General features: G+C 36.5%; 1 protein-coding gene across 1 annotated transcript; it reads left to right on the forward strand.

The window, feature by feature from the left end:
* Positions 1-1,237: 1,237 nt before the first annotated feature.
* Positions 1,238-15,260, forward strand: MTPN (myotrophin; the record flags this gene model as incomplete). Its single annotated transcript, XM_010715227.2, has 3 exons — positions 1,238-1,456; positions 2,653-2,736; positions 12,052-15,260. Coding segments are annotated over 3 exons (390 nt in total), but the record flags the coding sequence as incomplete, so codon positions are not given.
* Positions 15,261-22,472: the final 7,212 nt, after the last annotated feature.

The raw sequence follows: 22,472 nt of genomic DNA on the forward strand, positions 1-22,472 counted from the left end.
TTTTTTTATGACAGCCTGCCCTTCTACTCTCACAAGAGAGCTGCTGTCTGGAAGATGCAGTTCACTCTATTCTTTGAACTTGAAGAAATTTGAAATCTGAAATTTGAGAGTATTTCAGAGATTCTACAGAGAACTGCTAGTTTGTGCTGCAGCTGAAATTCTTTGATTGTTTTTTTGTGGAGGCAGAAGACTTGAGGTAAGGTGCTAAATTTAGCTGCAACCTAAAATACTAAGCTCACTTGCACAGATGAACAAGAAGTCTCTTACCATATGCCTGCCAATATTTGGTATTTAGTAACTCCTTGTCACTGAAGTGCAGCAAATCAGTTTATCCTTAGTTGCACAACCCAAGGTGAAGAAACAAAGCTGATTAGGCACTCAGTAAATTAAACTTCTCTTAGGCCTTAAGAGATGTCTCAACCCAAAGTATGAGTGGCGTTAGAATGTAACTTCCTTTGTCCTGAGTTGGTTGGCTGTCTTCAGACCTCTGTTTAATATTATGGAATTGGAAGATGCAATGCTACTTATAAAATAGGATGGAAAGTTTCTTAATTGGTATAGTGGAAATGGTAAGTCCTGGCCTGAACCAGTGATTGAGCACCTGGTGAGAAGGCAGGGCCAGCTCAGGGGAGCTCAGGTGCATGCAGTGCTCAGAGACCAGGAGTGGAGCCAGGATCTACCCCTTCACAGACCTCATTTAAGGGTTGGCAGTGGAGGCAAGGGTATCTTGCTGGAGATTCCTGCCTACCTGAGGCCATTTCCTTCGTTCCTGTGTCTACAGCTGCTGCATTTGGGCTCATTCTTATTTGCTGTAGCCAAAGACTTTGCCACCCCACTATTATTGTGGTACTTTCCATCCCATTACAGCATTACACTTGGGTTTTGGATTATGGATGGTCTGTACTCACTTGCTAGTAGATGTGATGCTTAGTTCTATGCATGCGACTTCTCTGTGTGCAGAACTTCAATGGGTGAAAAGCGGGGAAAGTAACTTAAAGTAGCTAGATAATTAAGATCCCAGTTAGGGGTAGGAGAAGCAAAGCAAATAACATTAGTGTTTCTCCCATACTTCTTTTTTTTTTTTTTTTTGTCAAGTTGCGTAGTGCATTTGGGCATTCATTAACCTGTGATGCAGTGTGGGAGAAGGAGCTGAAGCTGTCACAGTCTTAAATGTGCAAATGAAGAAGGAAAGGAAATCAAGCAACTTAATTTTTACTTTTGCTAGGCGATGCCTTAAATTTTTGGATGGAACACTCTTCAGCGTATTGTTGGATTTCTTTTTCAAGCTCTTTTTGGTATAATAACTCTTAATTTCACTTATGAATTGTTGTTTACATTGAAGGGAGAAGATGTCAACCGGACACTTGAAGGTGGGAGGAAGCCTCTTCACTATGCAGCAGACTGTGGGCAGCTTGAGATACTGGAATTTCTGTTATTGAAAGGAGCTGATATTAATGTATGTACATCAAAATTTATAATCATGTATGTTGTTTTTTTTCCCTCGTGTAAGAGATAAGCTTAATTGATTACTGGAAGAGTTAGATGAAACAAGCAACTTGATGCGTTTAAGAATGTTTCAGAGGTGGCCTCCTAAAGTTTACAAGCTTTAAAATTGCATTTAGTAAATGTTCTAACACGTTTGGATACACATAGGAAAAACTATTTATAAAAATTAATTTTAATTTGACAGTTATTAGAAAGATAGAACAATTGCATCTAAATGAAGATATTAAATACTTAATGAATTTGTCTTCTGGAGTCCCTTCCAACATTATAATACATCCTTGACCAGGACAGGACCAACTCTGTTTAAATTGGTGTACTTCTCTCTTCATATTTTATTGATCTATTTGAGACATTCTTTCTTTTGGAAGCTTTGCTGTGACTCCACCTGCACAGCTTTGTGTCATTAAAAGATTTGTGTGAGCTGTATGGCTCTTCAAAATGATATAGTCCTCCATTACATGAAATTTCTAAATACTTTAACCATACATTTCAAATCCTATGCTTTAGAACACCTATATGAAAATTAATGCACATCTATCTAATGTATATCATATGAAAATAATATACATTTGAGACATCTACAGAATGTCTCTCAAACTTTTTTTGGTTGCCTGGAAAGATAAGAATTTTCTTGGGAGTACTCCTAGTTCAGCATAAAATGCAGGAAAAATAAGGATGTTTCATTTGCTCCTTTTCTTATCCTTTCCAGGACCATAGTTTAGAGAGGTGAAAGCCTGGAGAACATTTCAGGCCAAAGCAGCTTTCTAGATTGTCTGAGAAATGGAAGAATTACGGGTACTGTTTTTAAACTGACAAAACTTCTCAAATGAAACATTGCAATTTCTGTCATTTGAAAAACAAAAACAAAAAAAAACAAAACAGTAAATATGAGTGTGAACTCTTCGATACTATGCAGACTTAAAGGAGGAAAAATCTTACAGTTCCCTAACTGCTTTTATGCCATGACTTTGCCACAACTTTTATTTTTAAAAAAGGAGTAAAAATTTCTCAAGGAATGTATTTCTGGAAAATATTTTTAAATCTTTTACTTCATTTTTCTGTTGGCAAGATAGAACTAAAAAATTAAGCAAAACCTTTTCATGCTGTGTGAAATAGTTCTTCAAATAACTGTTTCTCGATTTACAGGCTCCAGACAAACACAATATTACACCACTCCTATCAGCAGTCTATGAGGGCCATGTTTCCTGTGTGAAATTGCTTCTGTCAAAGGTGAGATACAAATGTTTAGAAAAAGTTACCCATTAGCGAGTATGTTACTATGATTTCTTTTCAGTAAGATTACACTGCTTCAGCTAGGCTCAGAGCATCAAACAAATGCTGTTTACATTACTGAAAGAGAGAAGGTACTCTTGTAGTGGAAAAGTTAGTTGAAAGAGAAGGTTCTGTGACTTTTGCAGTGGAGCAAGAGGGATAGCAACCACTAAAAATACTGTGAGATCTAGCTGAGAAGTTAAGGAAGAGAGCTGAGAGCACATCAGGCAAGAATACAAGTGTATTTGTTCAGAAGACAGAGGGGTGGGATTTAGCTCTGGCAGCTGCTAAAGTGTCTCATGATGGACTCTCCAATGGAGTTGTGCAGAGGAGTGTTTTCCCTCTGTTTCTGCCAGGTGGATGAAAACCCATCTGGGTTGGAAAAGTAAAAGTAAGTAGGAAAGCAGCAAATTCTTTCTGCTATAGAGCTTGTAAATTTCATCCAGAACAGAATAGTCTTAATCTGTTTCTAGTCTCCTTTTGATTCATGTTATTACAAAGGTGACCTACTTTACAAAGCAGTAGTTACTTGTAGAAATATTTTGTCTCTGTTCATACATTTTCTTTGTTATGCCTCACTTCTTTGAAAACAGGTTAAAATTGTTTTCAGTATGTGAACATATCTGAGTCAATCAACCAAAGGATTATAAATTCCTTGCTATGCATAACGTCATCTTCTGTGGTAAAATGGTTCCTCTTAACTGTCCTGATGCTATGTGCAGGTCATCTTTCTTTTCTTTGCATCTCTAACCCTGTCTAATGTTAATTTATCTCTAAAGAAATGCTTTGACTTTGAATTTAGGATTCAAATTTGTTTTCATAACTAGATTACAATTCTAACATTTTTCATATTCATCTTCATGGCATTCATGAAGCTGTGTTTATTTGCTGAACAAGGTATATCATGTAACCATTTAAGAGAACACTTTTTTTCCCTTCTGAGCATCTGCTCTATTCAGAGCTGTGACATAAGTACAGACTCTTGTCCTCTCGTTGTCTTGTCTGATTCAACAGCATTTTTGATACAAGCCTCAGTTCTGGAAACTTAGTTTGTTTAATAAGCAGACTAGTAAATTTTCATATCGTTTTGTTACCTTGTTCCGTGATGTTAGTCTTATTGCTAGCTTAGGTGGCTTCATATTCTCTTTTGTAGTGAGGGCTCCCTTCAAAAGTAGTCCTTTGCAACAAAGTCCCCACATAATGCATAAACAGAAGAATCTTAATATCTTAAAGGACATTCTATGTAAATACTTTGTTCTTCAAACTGGAAAGAATGCAATTCAAACCTACTAAATATTCTCTGCCTCGGATTCCAGTGGTCAAATATTTAAATTTCTACCTATTTCTTTTACATGATTTCCATCCTACAGCTTGTTGTAATTTTACAAATGTTTGGTACAGTTACTCCAAGCAGTGAACTGCTAATGAATTAAAAGTTGCTTTTCTGCCTAAAGCTCAGAATGCTACTGAAATGTACTGAATGCTATTCAAGGGAACATATTATGAGAGAACTTCCAGAGGTGCAGGTTTTAAATTCATAAAATTTAAATTATTTATATGGAGTTAGCAGTTAGAGTGTATTACTGACCTCTGCTTTTTAAACGTTAATCAAGTTAATAGCTAATGTTCCCACATGGCTGCTTTTTCTTGTTGATTAATAGTTACTGTGGCTGTAATGCTTAAAGTGTCAGTGAGTTAATTTCAGGATTTCTACGTTATTTTAGTGTATGGTTTCGTACTAAATTGAATTTGCATCAGTGTTTGTTTGGCTCTATTTGATTGTATCTTGTACAGAAATTGGAAATACAGGCCTTGAGGGTAAGTTTTGGGTTAATTTAAAGAAGTGTGATATAAATCTCTACTAGTGCATCAATGTCAATAATATAAAGGAATGCCTTTATCACTTGTTGTATTTCTTACCATTTCTATTTTGAAGTGCTTTGTTACTCTGAGTACTAGTATCCATGATGCAGTCCCATGTTACAGCTCAGCCAATGCCAGGAGAACAGGGGATTCTGTTCAGTCATTTAATGCTATTCCATGCATGTTTTAGCTGCTTCCTTGCAACAGCCCTGGCATTGTATGCCATATGTATATCACTGACAATGACAGTACCTGTCACTTGTCCCTGCTGCAAGTTATTTTTCTGTATCCAGAGTCCTGCTAATTGAGGTCTCCAAATTTAAGTTGTATTGTAAATTTAGTTCCTTGCGTTAGTTACTGGAATTGGAGAAACACTGATGCCAACTCAACACAGAACAGAACTAATTTCAGTTTCACTTCTGTTGTTACCTTAGGACATTTTTCAGTGCTCTTGCACTGTGACATACCTGTTCCAGAGAGCTGTCTCTTGGATTTATTTGTAATTTTTGTAGGTGTACAATTAGAACTCAGTTTTTCTGTTTTACAGCTCACCTAGTGTCTGCGTTGCTCTCTTGTAAAGGGCAAATGCTTGTTGCTAGGTACTGCTTGCTTACTTTGTTGCCTCTATTGTGGCAATGTTTTTTTTTGTAGGGGATGGATGAGTTTCAGATGAAACTTGAGAATAAGAAAAAAAAAAGGAACAGATGTGACAAATAAGCTGTAATCTGTCTAACTGGCTCTTTAGTATATTTTATGCCCACGTTTGCCTTTTTACCTTCACTTCCAAAGGCACAAGTGGTTTCGTTTTCTCCCTTGCCACACATCATGATTATTCTTGAATATCTATTGGGAAAATATTTTCACTAAATACTGAAAATCTTTATGAAGAAATAGGGGGCAGTAACAATCCAAATGCACAGTGATTTTGTTTAATAACAAGGTTCTGACCTTTGTGTAGAAAATATTTAGCTGTAATTATAGGCGGAATGAGACTTGAGGAGGTGAGAAGTGAAGTGAAATAGGTTCTTGAAAAAACAGCTATTGCTATACGCTCGGTGAGAAGGAATTTCACTGGTAGGGATAATGAAGTCTAGAATATTATGCTTGCTAGAACAGTGTATACCATGTTATGCTACCTCTCTTCTAATGCATTTTCAGGGAAATGGAACTGATTATTTTTATATGAATTTAAATTTCCTAGGCCTTACTTCCCTCCTCTTCCTTCTTTCTTCTTATGAACGCATTAAATTATGTTTTGTGTCAACCACAACTTCAAATTATGACATAGTTAACTTTTCCAAACTACCTGCAGGTCCTGTGGCATTTGGCTACATACTAAAATTTGAACACCATGAAAACTCCAATGTAGAGTTCCTTCCTTAATCTTGTGCGTGTTTTAATTCCTTGTGATAGTTTCACACTAGTATGTAGCCGAGCTCCACTGTGTCACTTCACTCTGCTTCCTCAGAAGGACAGGGGGAGAAGATAAGATGGGGAGAAAAAAGTCATTGGTTCATAGTAGGAGTGGGAGATTGCTCACAAATGCTTGTCGGGGCAAAACAGACTTGGCAGGAGGAAGATGAATGCTTTTTATTGTGTATTGGTAACAGACAAGAGCAGTGAGAACAGAAAGCAAACTAAGAACACCTTTACCCACCATCCACCCTTTTCTACCCTCTTCCTCACAAGGGCACAGGGGAATGGACAATGAAGGCTACGGTCAGTCTGTAACACTTCATCTCTACAGCTCTTTCGTGATTACCCTCTGCCCCTGCTCCACATGAGGTCCCTCCCACAGGATTCTGTCCTTCTCAAACTGATCCTACATGGGCTTTCCACAGGTTGCAGCTTTCCAAGCACTGTACTTTCCAAACAGTGCACTAGTGCTGCTCTGTGCTGCAGGGTCTATCCTTCGGGAAGCGTTCCAGCATAGGTCCCCATGGGTGGAAGATCCTCTGGATCTTTTGTTTCACTGTGGGACTCCTCTCCATGGGCTGCAGCTCTGGTCTGGGCTTGCTCTTGTGGGGGCTCTCCATGATCTGTGGTTCCTTCAGGCCATGTCCTCTGCTGCACTTTAGGCCTCCTCCATGGCTGCATGTGGAGATCTGTTCCATGTGGTGCCCATGAGCTGCAAAGGACAGCCTGCTCCTTCATGGGTCTCTCCTGGGCTGTAGGGAGCTTCTGCTGTGCGCCTGGAACACCTCCTACCCTACATCTGTACTAACCTTGCTGACTGGAAGGCTGTTTCTCTCACTCCTCTCTCCCAGCTACTGTCATGCAGCAGTTTCTTTCTTCAAGAAACTGCTTTTCTTTCTCCCAGAGGCACACCCAGCATTGTTTGTGGCTCAACTCTGGCAGCAGTGGGTCTCATTTGGAGCCATCTGTAGCTGCCTATGATCTGACATGGGTCAGTTGTTTGGCACTGTGCACACTGTACCCCTGCATCTCTCTCTCGTTAACAGGACCTTGCAGTGCAAACCCTATAGATACAGTGACTTCAGAAATTGCAGGATTACTGAAGAACAAAAATACAAATTTCTGTTTTTGGAAGGATAATAACAGCTGTGTAAATCAAAGGATTTAGCTCAATTAGATTCTCTGCAACCATTTAAATAGTAGTGTTCTGTGAAAGGCAGATTAACCCTCTAACGCTTCATTTGACCGTGGAAGGTAGGAATATTCACCAAAAGCAGTGAAGTGCTATGAAGAAGAATCATTCGATGGAATGATTATATTCTGTACCACCTACTAGGTGGTATAGAAAGTATTTGAAATATTATTTAATATTAATTAGTGATTACAAATGAGTACTCCAAAACAAGTCAAAGCAATAATTATTACAGCTGTTTGTTTTTTCTTTAAGTTTTTACTTACTATGTTGGTTGCATGTACTTAACTCCGTATGTTTTATTTGTGCAGTATTTTCTTTTATTCGTGAAACACTGCAAAAACAAGTTATGGTTTTATGACTAAGTTACTTTGAGCTGTGGCTTCACATGCTGCCATAGTTGATGGTGATACTCAAGCTCAGACATTTTTTTGTATATGAAATCATATATAACCTAGATGTGGTTATTTTGTGTAAACAGTTTGACTTGCATTGTTTAAAACAAAATGCTGGTTGAGTTTGCTGAAAATGTATTACAGTATATTAGAAGAAAACAGTGTGAATGTAGTCAGCTTTAGTCTAAAGAGCACTTTTCATTTAAAGTTCAAAGATAGGGCCTCCTGTCTTAATACTACCTTAACAGTAATTATTTTTATCAATTTTACAGTATTTCTTCTGGGACTGAGACATTTTAAAATATCTGTTGCCATTTTAAACAATTAGTTTGCAAAGCGGTTTGCAGCATACAGTACTTTTAAAGAAGGGCAGAACTGTCATATCTCATATTCAGTTCTTTCACTTCTGTCTTTTTACTGTTATTACTGTTAAGTAACATACTGTTAGAAGATATTGTACTCTTACGGAGGAAATGAATTCTCAATAGCTTTTGACAAATATGGAAATGAATTGCCTCAAATACCAGATGTGTGTTTAGCTCACGTTACAAGGGAAAGGTAAAAACCTTGTACAAAACAAAATAACAATTAATGAGTACTATTAGTTAAGGAAGTAACTTCAGTCATTTCAGTTTCCTTTTAATTTTTGCAGGGATAGCAGAGATACTTAAGTTTTTCAGCATTACAAATAAAATTCAAATTGTTTTGTGTTCTTGATGTATATTTCTCATGTGAAAAGATTTTTTTCTTGAGTGTATTGCAGGAGAAGCTAGCAGGATTACAATGGACAATCAGTTTGAATGCGTCTAAAGAAGGTCTCAATTTGTTGTGAAGTTCTTATAACAGAATACTTTGAATGTTTTTGTAGCATATCTAGCAACTTGATCTCTGCTGACTGCTAAAAACATGTTACCTAATTAAATGGGATTTTTTTATTTAGAACCTTCTTTTTCCTCTGAGAATGGCAGAATGGATGTCTTCTGAGGAAAAACTGTAGATTTTACTACTTTGGCTCATTTATTCCTCTGCTGTATTAGGGATTTTAGAGGCTCACATCTATATAGAAGTTTGCAAGTCTACTCACATTAGAATGTGCTCAGAAATTTATTGTCCAGGAATTTATCCACATCCTTTTTCAACCAGCTGCCATTTGCCTCCATAACCTCATCTGGAACCTGATTCTGGAAGTTCACTCCTTGCTGTGTAAGTCAGCCTTCTATTGGCTTGCTTCATCTGGGTATTTCCAGTTCCAGTGAGTTTAGTAACAGCTCTGTGTTGACTATCTGTCCTTTTTTTTTTTTTTTTCTGAACTGCAGATATACCTTAGTAACTACTGTGCTCCCTGCAACATGTTTTAATACTTGGTATTATAAGAGTGCAAAGATTCTTGTTTGTTACTATCCTGCCAAACAGTTTTTAGTGTGTGTGTATATATAAAGAAATACACACACAGGAAAAGAACATAATGTAAGAGATTATTACCTTTTTACTTCAGGGAAGTAGAGAATACTGTGGAATCTATTGTTTTTATGAACTTTTAATTAAATTTCCTTTCAGGTAGTGCTGTGCTTTTGAAAATAAAAGTTCTCGTGACCTGAACTTTATTATTTCTTTCTCCTATTGAATGCAGGCAGGAATCTTTCTGCTTAGCTTTGGGGGCCATTCTCCTAACTTAAGAACACTGACTTTATTAAACGATGTCCTCCTTAAGTAGTTGCTGTCCTCCTATCCTACATTCAGTAAAAATGTTTTAAAAACTTCAAGTTTTGTGTTTCTTTAACTCCTCTGAACAAATACACGGTGACCACTCTGAAACTAATGTCTCCTATTTAATTATGTTGGCCCATGTTGTCAAGAGTGGATGTTGGTGGTATGGCAGTAGAGGTTGCACCTTCCCACCAATATTCCATTAAACTTTGTTGCAATGTGACAGATGGCAGCAGAAGGGCAGCCTGTCAGAGTGATGTCTGACATGGAAGTGTATACAAAACAAAGGTGTGTCATATTTGCATTCATTAGTGCTTGCTGAACCAAATAGTAGATGTGATGACAGTGAAGCAGTGAGTGGTGTGTTTCAACAGTGGCAACAGCAGATAACCTGCACTAGTGCAAATTTGTACAAGCACAGCTTGCAGGCTCTTTGTCACTGGTTCTTCATCACTGGCTAATGCATAGTTAGTGGTGGTGACTATATTAAAAAAGAGTATTTTGTAGCTTAGAATTTGGTTTATCAAATAGTGATATTGTGCTCTTTGTAGCTATTGTAGTTTCCATGGAAATAAACAGGAGGCATTATTTTCGGAGCAAACTACATTATTACATTACAGTAAAACAGTCTTATCTTTTCACTAAAAGCTCTTTCAAGTTGTCTTTTAATCCTAAATATTGCATGCTGATGGAGAGTTCTGCAATTTGTGAAAGTATTTTAACCTATAATGCAAGGTGAAGGATGGGTCACTCTCTGCATAGATGGCATAGAGATGCCATCTAGAGGGATCTAGAATGCCTTGAGAGTGAACCTAATGAGGTCCAACAAGACCAAGTGTTCAACGTAGGTCAGGGTAATATCAGATATGTCTATGGACTGGGGAAAAACTTGCTGAAAGCAGCCCTGTGCAGAAGTATTTTGCAGTGCTGTTGGATGAAAAGCTGGACATGAACCTGCTGTGTGTGCTTGCAGACTGAAAGACCAACTTTATCTTAGGCTGTGTCAAAAGAAGAAAGGGTAGTAGGGTGTGAGAGGTGATTATCTCCCTGTACTCTGCCCTTGTGAGGAATACTGCATCCAGGCCTGGGGGTCTCCAGTACAAGAAGAGCGTGGAGCTGTTGAGCAGGTCCAGAGAAGGGCCACAAAGATTATCAGAGCACTGGAGTACCTCTCTTATGAAAGAAGCTTGAGGGAGTTGGGCTTGTTTAGCTTGAACAAGATAAGGCTCTGGGAAGATATCATTGCAGACTTCTAGTACTTGAAGGGAGCTTTAAATCAAGAGGGAAACTGTTAACCCAGTACAGTGGTGGTAAGAGAAGGGGGAATAGCCTTAAACTAAAAGAGAGAAGATTAAACATAGATGTTAAGTGGAAATTTTTTGCTCAGAGGATGATGAGGCACTGGCACAGACTGCTCAGAGAAGCTGTGAATGCCCCATCTGTAGAGGTGTTCAAGGCCAGATTGGATAGGACCTATGGCGGCCTGATATGGTGGATAGCAGCCTTGCCCACAGAATGAGAGTTAGCACCAGATGATCTTTAAAGTCTCTTCCAACCTAAGCCATTCTGTGATTCTTTAAGTAAGGAAGCTCCTGAATTTTTAAGTCTGGTGTGTTCTCAGAAAACTGTGGGATATCTTTTATGATCACTTTGTCCATTTTCTTCCATGTAATGTACAGGAGGTTAGATCTGTACTTATTCCATGAATAGGTAATACATGAAACTGAGGATAGAACTCTGTAACTCGTGTTCTTGCCAAAATATACCTGTATGCAGTGTTCTTCCTGTCAATTGACTGAACTAATGCAAGAATGCATATCTTTCATGTGGAAATATTTTGGAATCTTCACTTATTTTGAGGAAATCTCTCTTTCTTGGTCTCTTGTAGTTCTTTATTCTCTAGTCATTTTAATCATTAATTTAACTATTCTTTTACAGTTTAGTTTGGGTTTCCATTTTATGTATATGACTAAACAGTGCTCAAAACAAACATGACTCTTTCCTTTTGTTTTTTTTTTGTTCGCCTTCTATATTTTTGGTACTGTCTGCTTCTGTGCTTGCTGTTCTACTGCCCACTTGCATATTTGTTATCCTCTATGAAGTATTGAGAGATCTGTAAGTAAACTGTTGCATCCTTCTTTTTTTGTTGTTGTTTTGAAGGTAGGCATACAATATTTAAAAAGCTGCTTCACTTTTGGCTTTTGTGATATTTTCTCCAAGTAGCAATAAGACTTTTTATTTTCCTTCCACAGAAGTGTGATGCTAGAGGGATGTAATCTTTTATGATGTAGAAAGAAAACTTTACTATTCAAGTAAGCTCTTCTAGAGCTTACTGTTTAAGTTGGCATGTGAAAAAGCTTGTTGTGCTATAGATTTCATGGAAGTTCAAGACTAAACTTCCGCATTTGTGTATGTAGCTGCTGGGAACAAACAAAAGTCTTCTGGTTTTATCCTAGATTAATTGCTAACTTCTTGATTTTTGTAGCTTGCTCTTCGATGAAAATTACTTGACTTTTTTTTCTAGTTATCAGGTTTGAGTGTTAGCTGTGTGCTATATAGTTAAATGTGGCCCATTTAATTTCTATGTGAAAAGTGGACTAAAAAACTGTGGTGTAAAATTCAAGGTAAATGGTGTGATGCACTTGATACTAATACAGCCTACCTTTTTTGAATTCACCGTACTTCTCAATGTCTTTACAGGGTGCTGATAAGACTGTGAAAGGACCAGATGGACTAACTGCCTTTGAAGCCACTGACAACCAGGCAATCAAAACTCTTCTTCAGTGACGGATGGACTGTTATCTTCTATGTCTCTCCTGTGGCCTCACACTGCTGCCTGTCTGTCACTCTTTGCATCTTCCAGCTTCTTCAGCTAAATACTTCGGGGGGAGGGAAATTCTTGATGAATCAGACTAGTTAGGGGCCTGTATCAAAGGTGGTTGTTTTGGAGAGAGTTGAAAACTATTATGAACAGTGTTGCTCTAGGACTTCTTTTCAGTGCACAATCTCTTCCCGTCTCTAGTGAAAACAAAAGAAGACCATGATCTTGAATTTTTGGCTTGTAAACTGCCTATGTTAGTACTGAGGTTTCCGTTGAAAGATTCCCTTAGATGGAAGTACTGTTCTATGTACTTGAAACTAATTGTGAAGAGGACAATAGTCCTATGCTATTAGTGTCTGCCATAATCTGAAGTGTAGTAATGTAGGTGACTGGGTTGCTTTTCTCTTTTCTCTCTGTGGGTAGCTTTCTTCTTCTGACTAAAGCTTGTATTGCGGTTTTGAGGACTTTTGATACTAGTTATTGGAGCAGGTTTTTTTATTGACTAATTGGATGTCACACTAATGCTTTTCTGACTCTTGAGTAATCCAGGAAAGATGACTTGAGATATGGTGTTATTACACTCCAGAATATCTGCTAATGTACTTCTGGAAGCATGAATTTGAGGTTTTTCTTCTCTTTGTGTGTTCTACTCCAGGATAGAGACTTAAAACAGCTGTTTGAGAGAGTTAAAAATATCATTGTACTTACTTTTAAAAGGACTGTATGATGGAATTTCCTTACATAAAATCTACAGATGTTTATAAAAGTATCAAGCTGTTTGGTACACAAAGATAATCAAGTTGTGCAAAATGAGCAGTAATTACTTAGACATTCATGTCAGGTACATGCTGTTGCTGAACTTCTCTGGTAACCATTTGAGTTACTTGTAAACTCTCTAAGTTGAGATGTTGGAAAGAGAAAGACTTACAAATCAAAGACTTAACTTGCTCTTATTACTGGAGAAGGCAAAACTATTAATTGTGGATATCTTTGAATTAGTATTTCATAGTTTGCTGAAGAAATGTTAAATCTCATTATTAAAGTATGGGACTTTTTCTGAAATTTCCCCTGAAACCACATCACATCAACTATTGTCTTTTACTTGTTTTACCACTAAATATGACAGTACTGGGACAGCTGTGATGGAAGATACTTAAAAATTGTGGTAGAGATTCCTGTCACATCCTACAGTTCTCAGGAATGTCAGATTGTGGCTTTTATTTTGAGAATTTTCTCTGCTTATTCACCCAAGTCTGAATAACAGATTTTATTAAACAAAAGCATATGCCACACTTAAACAGCTTCCTTTATTTGGAATACAGATTTCAAACTTTATGATAACATGCAGGATACAGAAGACAATGTATATAATATCTCATGCTGAATTCTTAAAAGTAGCAGATATTACTTTGATATCACTGTTGAAATTGAGAGGGTATGTAGAAATAAATAGGCTGGTGACTACCACTCGTAAATATTTAATGGAGACTTAGTTTTACTTGAATCATGTTGCATATTATTATTGAATGTCTCAGATATAAAAAGCCTTGCATTTAGATTGTAAAATGAGAGCAGAAACTGATTTGCATGTACACATCCCATAAGAAAAGCAATGGAGAAAACAATCAACTCTAACCATAAACTGTACAGTGCAATTACTCTTTGCTTCTTGGATAAGGATGGCAGGAAGAGCAGAAAGACTGGAAGTCAGTGATAAAATAAATTGGTGAGCTGCTGATAAAAGATGAAGCATGTTTGGTGAACAGTGCTTTCAGTGACTATTTAAAGAACTCTTCAATCTTATCTCTGATCAGTGCTTAATTGTCATGTCATTGTGATAGTGTGAACACAAAATATAGGTTTAACTTTTTATTCAGCTATGAAAGAAACCACCTTTGAATTAAATTTGCCTCCATGTTATGCTATTCAATACTTAGCTATTAAAGTACTAGTCTAGAAAACTGCAATCTGTTTTTCATGGAAAAACTTGATTATTAAAGTTCTTTTGTGTTAATTAGTGTCAAATTCTCTGGCTATAGTGTTTTTGGTATTTTTTTCCCTGTATTCTTTACTGTCCTTCCCTTCAACTCACCTAAGTGAGTATTATCGTAGTAAAGAAGTACCATCTTTGTATAACTCCTGTGGTGATTCACTGAGGTAATTTTGCCTCTCTTTTTCTATAGCTATGTGAATACCTTATTTTTTCTTAATTTGTTTGAGAGAAAAAATGCAAACAAACTTCAGTGAGACAAATGTTAATCTGGCTGTAGTATACACCCAAGCTGCCTTTCCAGATAGTTAAAAGATGGCATTTGCTGTTTGACTGTAAAGAAGAAATACTCTTTTCTTTTTGCATTACATGAAAAGTGATTGATAGTTTTGCCCAGGACTTTAAAAAATAAGAAATAATAAAAAAAATCTTTTATAATTCTCTAGAAGCTGAGCTTGTTCATTCATTCACTTTTTGTTAGCTACATTCTGGGGGAAAAAATTGATAGGTGGCTGTCTGTATCTTTGTATAGGTCCTAACTAGATGGAAATACCAAACTAAATTATTTCACTTTCTTTAAACAGCATTTAAATACATTGTCAGACTGGATTCACATATGTTTGGAAGATTGCTGTTCTTAAACCCTTACCTTTGAAATTTGTGCTAAGTTACAACCTAAAATGTATTTTGGATTTTGTGCCCTCTGCTCCTTGTTATTAAGGGGAGCAAATGGGGAAAAATGATGTGGTAGCTGAATAAAACTTTATCTTCAAATATAATATTGAAATATTAGCAGAAGAGGCTGATAAGAGTGGAGTGTCCTAGGTCAAGCAATTGCAGTGTTGCATGCAAAATTTCAAGATGAACTTGTCTTAATTATATTTTGTAAATGGATAAACATCTTTCTACGCAGTGATGGAAGAAAAGTAGTGCTTTGTGCATTTTGATATTTGACTTCCTCTTTTCACCATTGTTACCTGTTTTGACACAATTGGGTTCATTATCATGGTTCATAGACATCAGAATGCAAAATAATACTGTATTTTTAAGTTTGTGTTGCAAGAATGAATGGAATAAACTTGAATTGTGCGGTATGAGTATCCGGAGTTTTATTTCCCTTTTTGCTCCTATGTTTTATTAATCTCTTTGGCTACAACTCTAGTTGCCTGGAGGGCATCTAACCTTTCACTTGCATTCACAGTGATTGAAATATTCAGATACTTAGAATTCAAACGAGATCTAAATATGTAAAGCTTTTAAATCTGTAGCCTGATAGTTTCCAGTTTTCATTTTTAAATGATGATGCATAATATAGAAGAATTTATCATGATTAACAGATCTAAGAGCCATTCTGTGGATGGAAGGATGTCACTCCCATTGCTTGTTAGGAAGACTATAAACTACTTCAGTTTTTATCAAATAAATTAAATGAGTTGTTTACAGAAAGCACAGCTCAAATCTAAATAAAATTGTCTTAAAATGCGTATTCATTATTCTTGTGCACTTTGAGCTTCCAGTTAGAACTTTGTCACTAGTGATTTAAAACCCATTGTTTGAATAGTTTGATACTATTTATTTTAAAATATAGATTTCTGAAGAAAAATATAGGAAGATACTGTATTAAAGTGGGGAAATGGTATAAATTTGGAAAAGAGTATTTCCAAGGAAATCTGCTAAATTTTGGAAACAGGATCTTAGTGCCATATGCACAACTTTTCAGTCAGTATTGGAAAACTAAGAGAGATCAGTTCCCGTGTCCATCTTTTTTTGTTTGTTTTTAATGGAGAGCTTTTCTGTGGAATGAAACACCAGCTAATGTTCTTGCTGACTAACTTTGTCTGTTCTTGTTAACATAACCTCATGTTTATCTAAGAGGGCTGGAACTAGCTAATCCTTAAAGTCCCTTCCTATCCAACCCATTCTATGTTTCTTCAATTCTATGATTTTTCAGCTCCCTTCCTTCTGAAGTTGACCTGAAAAAGCAATTTTTTTTTTTCCTAACTGAATCATTTCACTGCTTCTCTGTTTTGAGAAAAGTATATTCTCCTCAAAATAGTTTTGTTACAATTGAGCATCTTGGAACAGCTTTCCACTAAGTAATACCATAAACTGGGAGGCGTAAAGGGCCTTCATTATTTGGGAAGCACTTAAAAGACTTCAAAACCAAATACTGTTAGCCTGGATTGTCAAATGTAGCAATTGGACAGATCAATATGATGGGAAAGGAGTTACAACAGGGGTGCGGTGACAGAAGGACTAGCATGATAGAATGGTGCTATAAAGGAAGGGAAAAGGATTGCTCACCCATTAGAGGATTGCTCTTCACATCAGAAGATTCTAGGTTCACAGGAGAAAGCTTCACCAAGGAGGGATCTCCTCAGGGCAGTCAGCCCTTCAATGAAGTCTAAGAGAGGTGCAGCCATGCTCATGAATGCTGGTGGCTATACAAATGTACATATGTAATGGATTCTTCGAATTAACTTAATAAAATGCATCTTCATGACAAAACTTCACAGAAGGGGACAACACTTCTGAAAAACAGATGTATGTCAAATCTTCAATGTAAGAGGAGATGTTTTGCTAGAGCTAATTGTATGAAAATGCATTACTTCATTCCTGTTAACAGCAGTTTATAGGAACGCTTTTAACACGGATGTAAATAACTCTTGCAGAAGTTTTCTAGAATTCATTTGTAAGAGTGCCATGAATTTTAATCCTTTGTAGAGTAATGTTAAGCCAAATGCTGTCCCAACAGGCAGTTTCATTAAATAAATAAATAAATAAAACTGCTCTATCAGCTACTTTTAATGTTTTGCTAGTACTGCAAAATCAAATTAAAAATATGGAAATAGAATGCTAATTTTAAACTACATTAGTGAAAATTCAGGAAGTGGCTGGGGAGGAATTGATGGTTACTGAAGGGTTTGCATTTTCCCAAGAGTGTGAAGAGGCAGAGGCCAAACTTCTGTCAATGTAGATACAGAAGTGGGATGTGCCTTCATAATTATCCCCATTTAGTAAAGAAATGTACTAGGATTTTCACTGTAAATTGATTGTCTTCACCAGACGATAGCATCTTTTTAGGCACCGTGGAGAATAGAGGGAATTATTAGGTTTCTATGACGTTGATGAAAGAAAGTTGCAGGAACATTTCAGATCAGTTCGGACAGTGGACATGATGCTGACTTCAGCTTCCACAGAGTCTCTGATGACCAGACTGCTGAGTGATTGCATTATTTCATACAGCTTTCAAGGCAGCTTTTTGCATCTGTTTGCTCTTGCACACAAGATATTCCCAAGTTTATAAAGGAACATCTTGGATTCGCTTGCAAGGCAAGTCTTGCTTCCTTCAGTATAGTGAAAAAATTTCAGGGGGCTGGGAGTCACAACCAACAGCAACAAAACCTTTTAGAGGCACCTTTTTTAAGTTGTCTTTTTTAATCTGTTTTTATATCAGCTAATAATTAAAAAAGAAGAAAATGGGGCTGAGGGGAAGGTGGAGGCAGTTATTTTCGCTTAGAGGTTTTCTCTCAGAATAAAGTTAATTCTAAGGCCTAGCTTGATAAAGTAATGCAGTATTTACAAATAAACAAGAGTATAAAGTAAAACACCTTACTATTAGCAAAATGCTAGCTGTCAGTTGAGAAGTAAACTTAAAAATGCCCCAAGGTGGTAAGAAAATATCTTCAGTTATTTATACTATAATTAAATATGTAGCTCTCATTAAAGCTATTCAGTTAGGGAGTATGATTGTTCTTAGTTGATAAGTCTGTCATTTCAAGTTGCAGGGGATTCCATATTAGCCTAAGTTAAAAACTGCAGTCTTAGGACTTGTAGTATTGCGTGCTGTTCTGATTGATGAGTGATACGGAGTAGTAATGACAGTGGATGCATATCTGCATATAATTTTTATGACCATAATTCTTCCAAAACACTGAAGATGAGGACATAAGAAGTTCATTTAAAATGAAGTAAAGCCACTTCTGTCTTTGTGATTTGTTATCTGTTCTTCTGACGAAAGTGAAAGATGAAGAAGCTCTGCTTCTACCTTCGCATACTCATCAGCATTTTGCCACCTTGATTTGCTGTTTATAAGTAACACACACACACAAAAAAAAGGAATTTGCAAAGCCTTTTTGGTGCTCTGCAAGAAGGAGGTTCATTATTCCATTTTGGAGGTAAATTTTGGAGAAGGAAAGGAGAATCAGAGTTGATTATGGAAACAGCATAGGAAGTTTGAATTGACTTGATTTAGCAATAACACATTAAGTCATTGCAACTGTGATTGTGAAATGAGTGGTGATACTAATCTAGTCCTAATTTAAGGAGCCTAAAGACTTCACGTGGTTAATTGATGAGACAGTTTGTATGAGACAGCTCTTTAATACCAAGCAGATTTTGACTAGCTGCATTGTTTCCAGTGATGCATAGTGCTTCTCTAGCCTTCTCTAGAATTGCTCAAATTCCCTTTGTAAGAAATACATTGATAATGTGGCCTGCTTTGGACCAATCAGAATGGGAAGTGTATGTATTAGAGGGTTGGGTTTTTTTTTTCAAAGTATTTCTTGATAGTATGAAGCTGGGAGTCAGCCAAAATCACTAGCATAAATCAATTTTTCTACCAAACTTACTATTCATTAAAAGAGAGCTCATTTTGTTTTTCTCAAGCTGAACATAAATGTGAAGGATCCAGAACCATTACTTAGTCTACAAAATAATTTCTTGGCCTATGATAAATTCAAGTTTGGTGCATGTATATAATTACTTTTGAATGATTTCTTCATATATTCTTCTCATAAACTTACTCTAACTGAAAATAATTTCTCAGTACATTCCGAACAAACTTCAGTTTGTTCACCAAAGCTTTTGTTTCAGAACAAACCTTTTTCTAGTTTGTACCTAGTGCTTATCTATTTTAAGGTAGAAGTTTATTCAGGAAAAAAATACAAGAATCTGAATTATGCTATTACCTAATTCAATTTCTGCAATGCAGAAGACTTCCAAGTCTACACCTGCATTCATCTACATTCACTCAGGGCAGTGAATGCAGGAAGCTACCAAAGTTAAGCAGCAATTTCTCATTAAACCAGAAGAGCTATGACCATCGTTATGTGGTTGCCTTTTAGAAGGAGCAAATTATTTCTAATATAAGGTGATAGAAGTCTTTCCCAGAGTTAATTCTTGTTGCTTGTATGTGCATATTTCCTTTTTTTTTCCTTTTTGTCTTGCATATTCCTAAAAAATAATTATTTTCAGCTTTCATTGCTCCTTTTCATAAAGCAAAGTAGTAACTTTGTTTTACAGAAGAAATATATCCTCTATTTTTGAAAGATGTCTCATAGGTGTATGCTTGAGTTTTCTTATTTATAGCACAATGACAGATATAGCAAAAAATACTTCTCAACTACAGTTAAGGCAAATTATTATCAAAAGCTATTTCTACCTACATGTAGACAATTCCTGAACAGCAGGAGTAAATAGAATGCATGAGGAGACGTATGAGGCACAGGGTGAGATATCATTACAACTGGGATTAAAACAACAACAACAGATTTGTGACCGTGCCCAAACCTTTCTGTATTTCACTTCTCAATTTGAGAGCGTCTCTTCTTTTCTTCTTTCCTTATTTGTGCACTTAGCCTGGAAGCTGGCTGAAGGATTATCTCCTAGAACCTGATGCACCTTAAAGGCTTTTTGTGTGTTTTGCACTCGGTGTCAATAACCTTCTCAACTGCACAAAAGAGCTTGGCTTAAAAAGAGAAATGAAACAGATGGGAAGCATACCAACCTCTAATGTCAGAGGTATAAAATGGAAGAACAAAACGCAACCTTATAAATTAATGAAATTTCTGAAGATAAATTTAAATTAAATATTTACAAAGCAATATTAAATGACTTGAGGGAAAAGGAAAAAAAGAAAAGAAGTGAAAAACACCCTACAGCAATAAGGCTGTACAACCTGTATGCTTAATAAGGAGGTGCTTCTAAGGCTGTGTTCTCATTATTAACAGCTGGATATAAATTGACCATTCTCTCTTGTCTGTTTCAAGTGAAATAAAATTGACACTTACTTAGCAAGTGGTTGCTTTGGAGGGGAAGCAATTCCCTTGATTCCAATTTGCAAAACTCAGAGGTTAAGTTTGAGGATGTTTTTTAGGGTTTTGGATTTTTTTATTAGTGCCAGAAGTGAGATATATAGAGAGTGTAATATTCTGAAAACTAATGTCAGTCATCCTGAGTAATTTCTAAATACCACATTCAGTCAGTGTTCATTCCCCACATGCCAGAGCTGACCTGAACTGACACTTGTACTCAACTCAACTTTATCTGCTCTTCATTAACGGATAACTTTCAAAAGCATACAAGATTGCTTATGACACATTCAAACCAGCTTGATTCCCTGGGACTCTCTTCTGATGCTATCAGCTGGTTTTATAAAAGATACTGCCCCTTCTTTACAAATCTTGCTTCATTTGTATCCTTAAGGGTAGTCTTTGTGGCTTCAACATTACTTGGTGCAAATTAAAGTCATTTCTTCTCAGCTTGCCCTCCTGAAGTTTAATAAGAACTATTAATAGTGATATGACTCCTGCTATTGTAGATTATTATTTAAAATCTAACATTTATAATAAAACTAGAAGACATTTCCCATAGTACTAGGTTTTTTATCCTGAGATTTACTATAGTTTGAACACTCTGTCAATGTCCTATTCATCCACAACATCTGTGCGAAAGAGCTCAGAGTGTAGACTTAGACTAGGTATTAGGAATAAGTTCTTTACTGTGAGAGTGGTGAGACACTGGAGCAGGTTGCCCAGCAAGGTTATGAATGCCCCCTCCCTGGAAGCATCCAAGGCCAGATGGGATGGAGCTTTGAGCAATAGCAGGGTGGTTGGAACTAGATGATCTTAAAGGTCCGTTCCAACCCAAACCATTCTATGATTCTGTGATTGTTCTGAGTATTTTAGCTCAGTGAACTTTGAGTAAAAGTTGTTAACCAAGTACAACAGATGCATATTTTATAGAATTATCTACCTTGGAAAAGACCTTCAAAATCATCAGGTCCATCCATCAGCCTGAGCTACCAAATCTCATCATGAAGTCCCATGTCCCTAAGCATCGCATCCGCTCATCTCTTAAATACCTGCAGGGATGGAAACTGACCACTTCCATGAGCCACATGTCCAATTCCTAACCACCCTCTTGGTGAATAAATTCTTCCTGATATCCAATCCAAACCTCTCCTAGTGCAACTTGAGATCATTAAGAAATTTTCTACCTATTGTCCCCTTTAATGTGAGAATTACATTCATAAACCCCATTTTCTACAATTTACATGGTAATCACATCCACATTTCATTTGTTGTGTTGATTTTGAAGCAGTTCTTTGGCCACCAGTGTTTAGTCTTGCATTTCTCCAAGAAAACATATTCTACCTTTAAAATCCTGGAATTTACCTCATGTTTGTACAGAAACTGCTTTTCTAGGAACTTAACTTAGCTACTCGTAGGGTGAGAGCTGAATCAAGAGCTGTGGGCAGAAATCTTCTTAGCATCTATCCTAACCTTCCCAGTGCAAGTTATCCATGACTGGGAATCACAGTTGTCAGAACTTTTGACATTGAATGAAGACAATGAAAACTGTAATTATTATTTTTTTAACCTTTAATTTTCTTAAATCAGTACAGTCCTTAATCTACATTTTAAGCTGTTGGCAGTTAATTTATTGTAGGAATAGTAGAAATAGAAGACTTCTTGAATGCTGTTGCTTTTTACAGTATGTTTGTCCTTGCAATTCCAGTGTTGTTAGTTTTAATACAGCATAACTGAAAATATACCTGGACAAATGCACCCCTTAAAGACCAGGCATTTTAATGAGCAAGATGACTTAGCAACAGGCATTTTTAATTAACTGGGCATAACAGCACTGTAAAGAAGAATAGGAAAAAATATTTAGAAGAGCATCCATGAAACAGGTTAAAATGATAAACCTAGAAGCCAGATCAAAGATGGAGCAAACTTTGCTGTATCTTAGCACTTTGCACCAGGAGACTAGACATGCAAATGAAGGATATAAAAATGGAACAAAGATTGAGTAGCTTTTCTCAGACCATTTTCTATTTAGAGTTCAATTCTTCACTATTAGCATTAGAAAAAAAGCACTTTTCAATAACAATTGGAAGCCAAGTTCATAGACATCTGAGCTTCAGACTGTATGGGGAAAAAACCTAGATGTTGAAGGGATAAGGCAGAGTTAAGAATTACATACAGTTTTTGTGTTTAACAAGATATCTTATTTTCCAGAACATCC

The sequence above is a fragment of the Meleagris gallopavo genome, chromosome 1 (genome assembly GCF_000146605.3).
Source record: "Meleagris gallopavo isolate NT-WF06-2002-E0010 breed Aviagen turkey brand Nicholas breeding stock chromosome 1, Turkey_5.1, whole genome shotgun sequence".
Classification (NCBI taxonomy): Eukaryota; Metazoa; Chordata; class Aves; order Galliformes; family Phasianidae; genus Meleagris; species Meleagris gallopavo.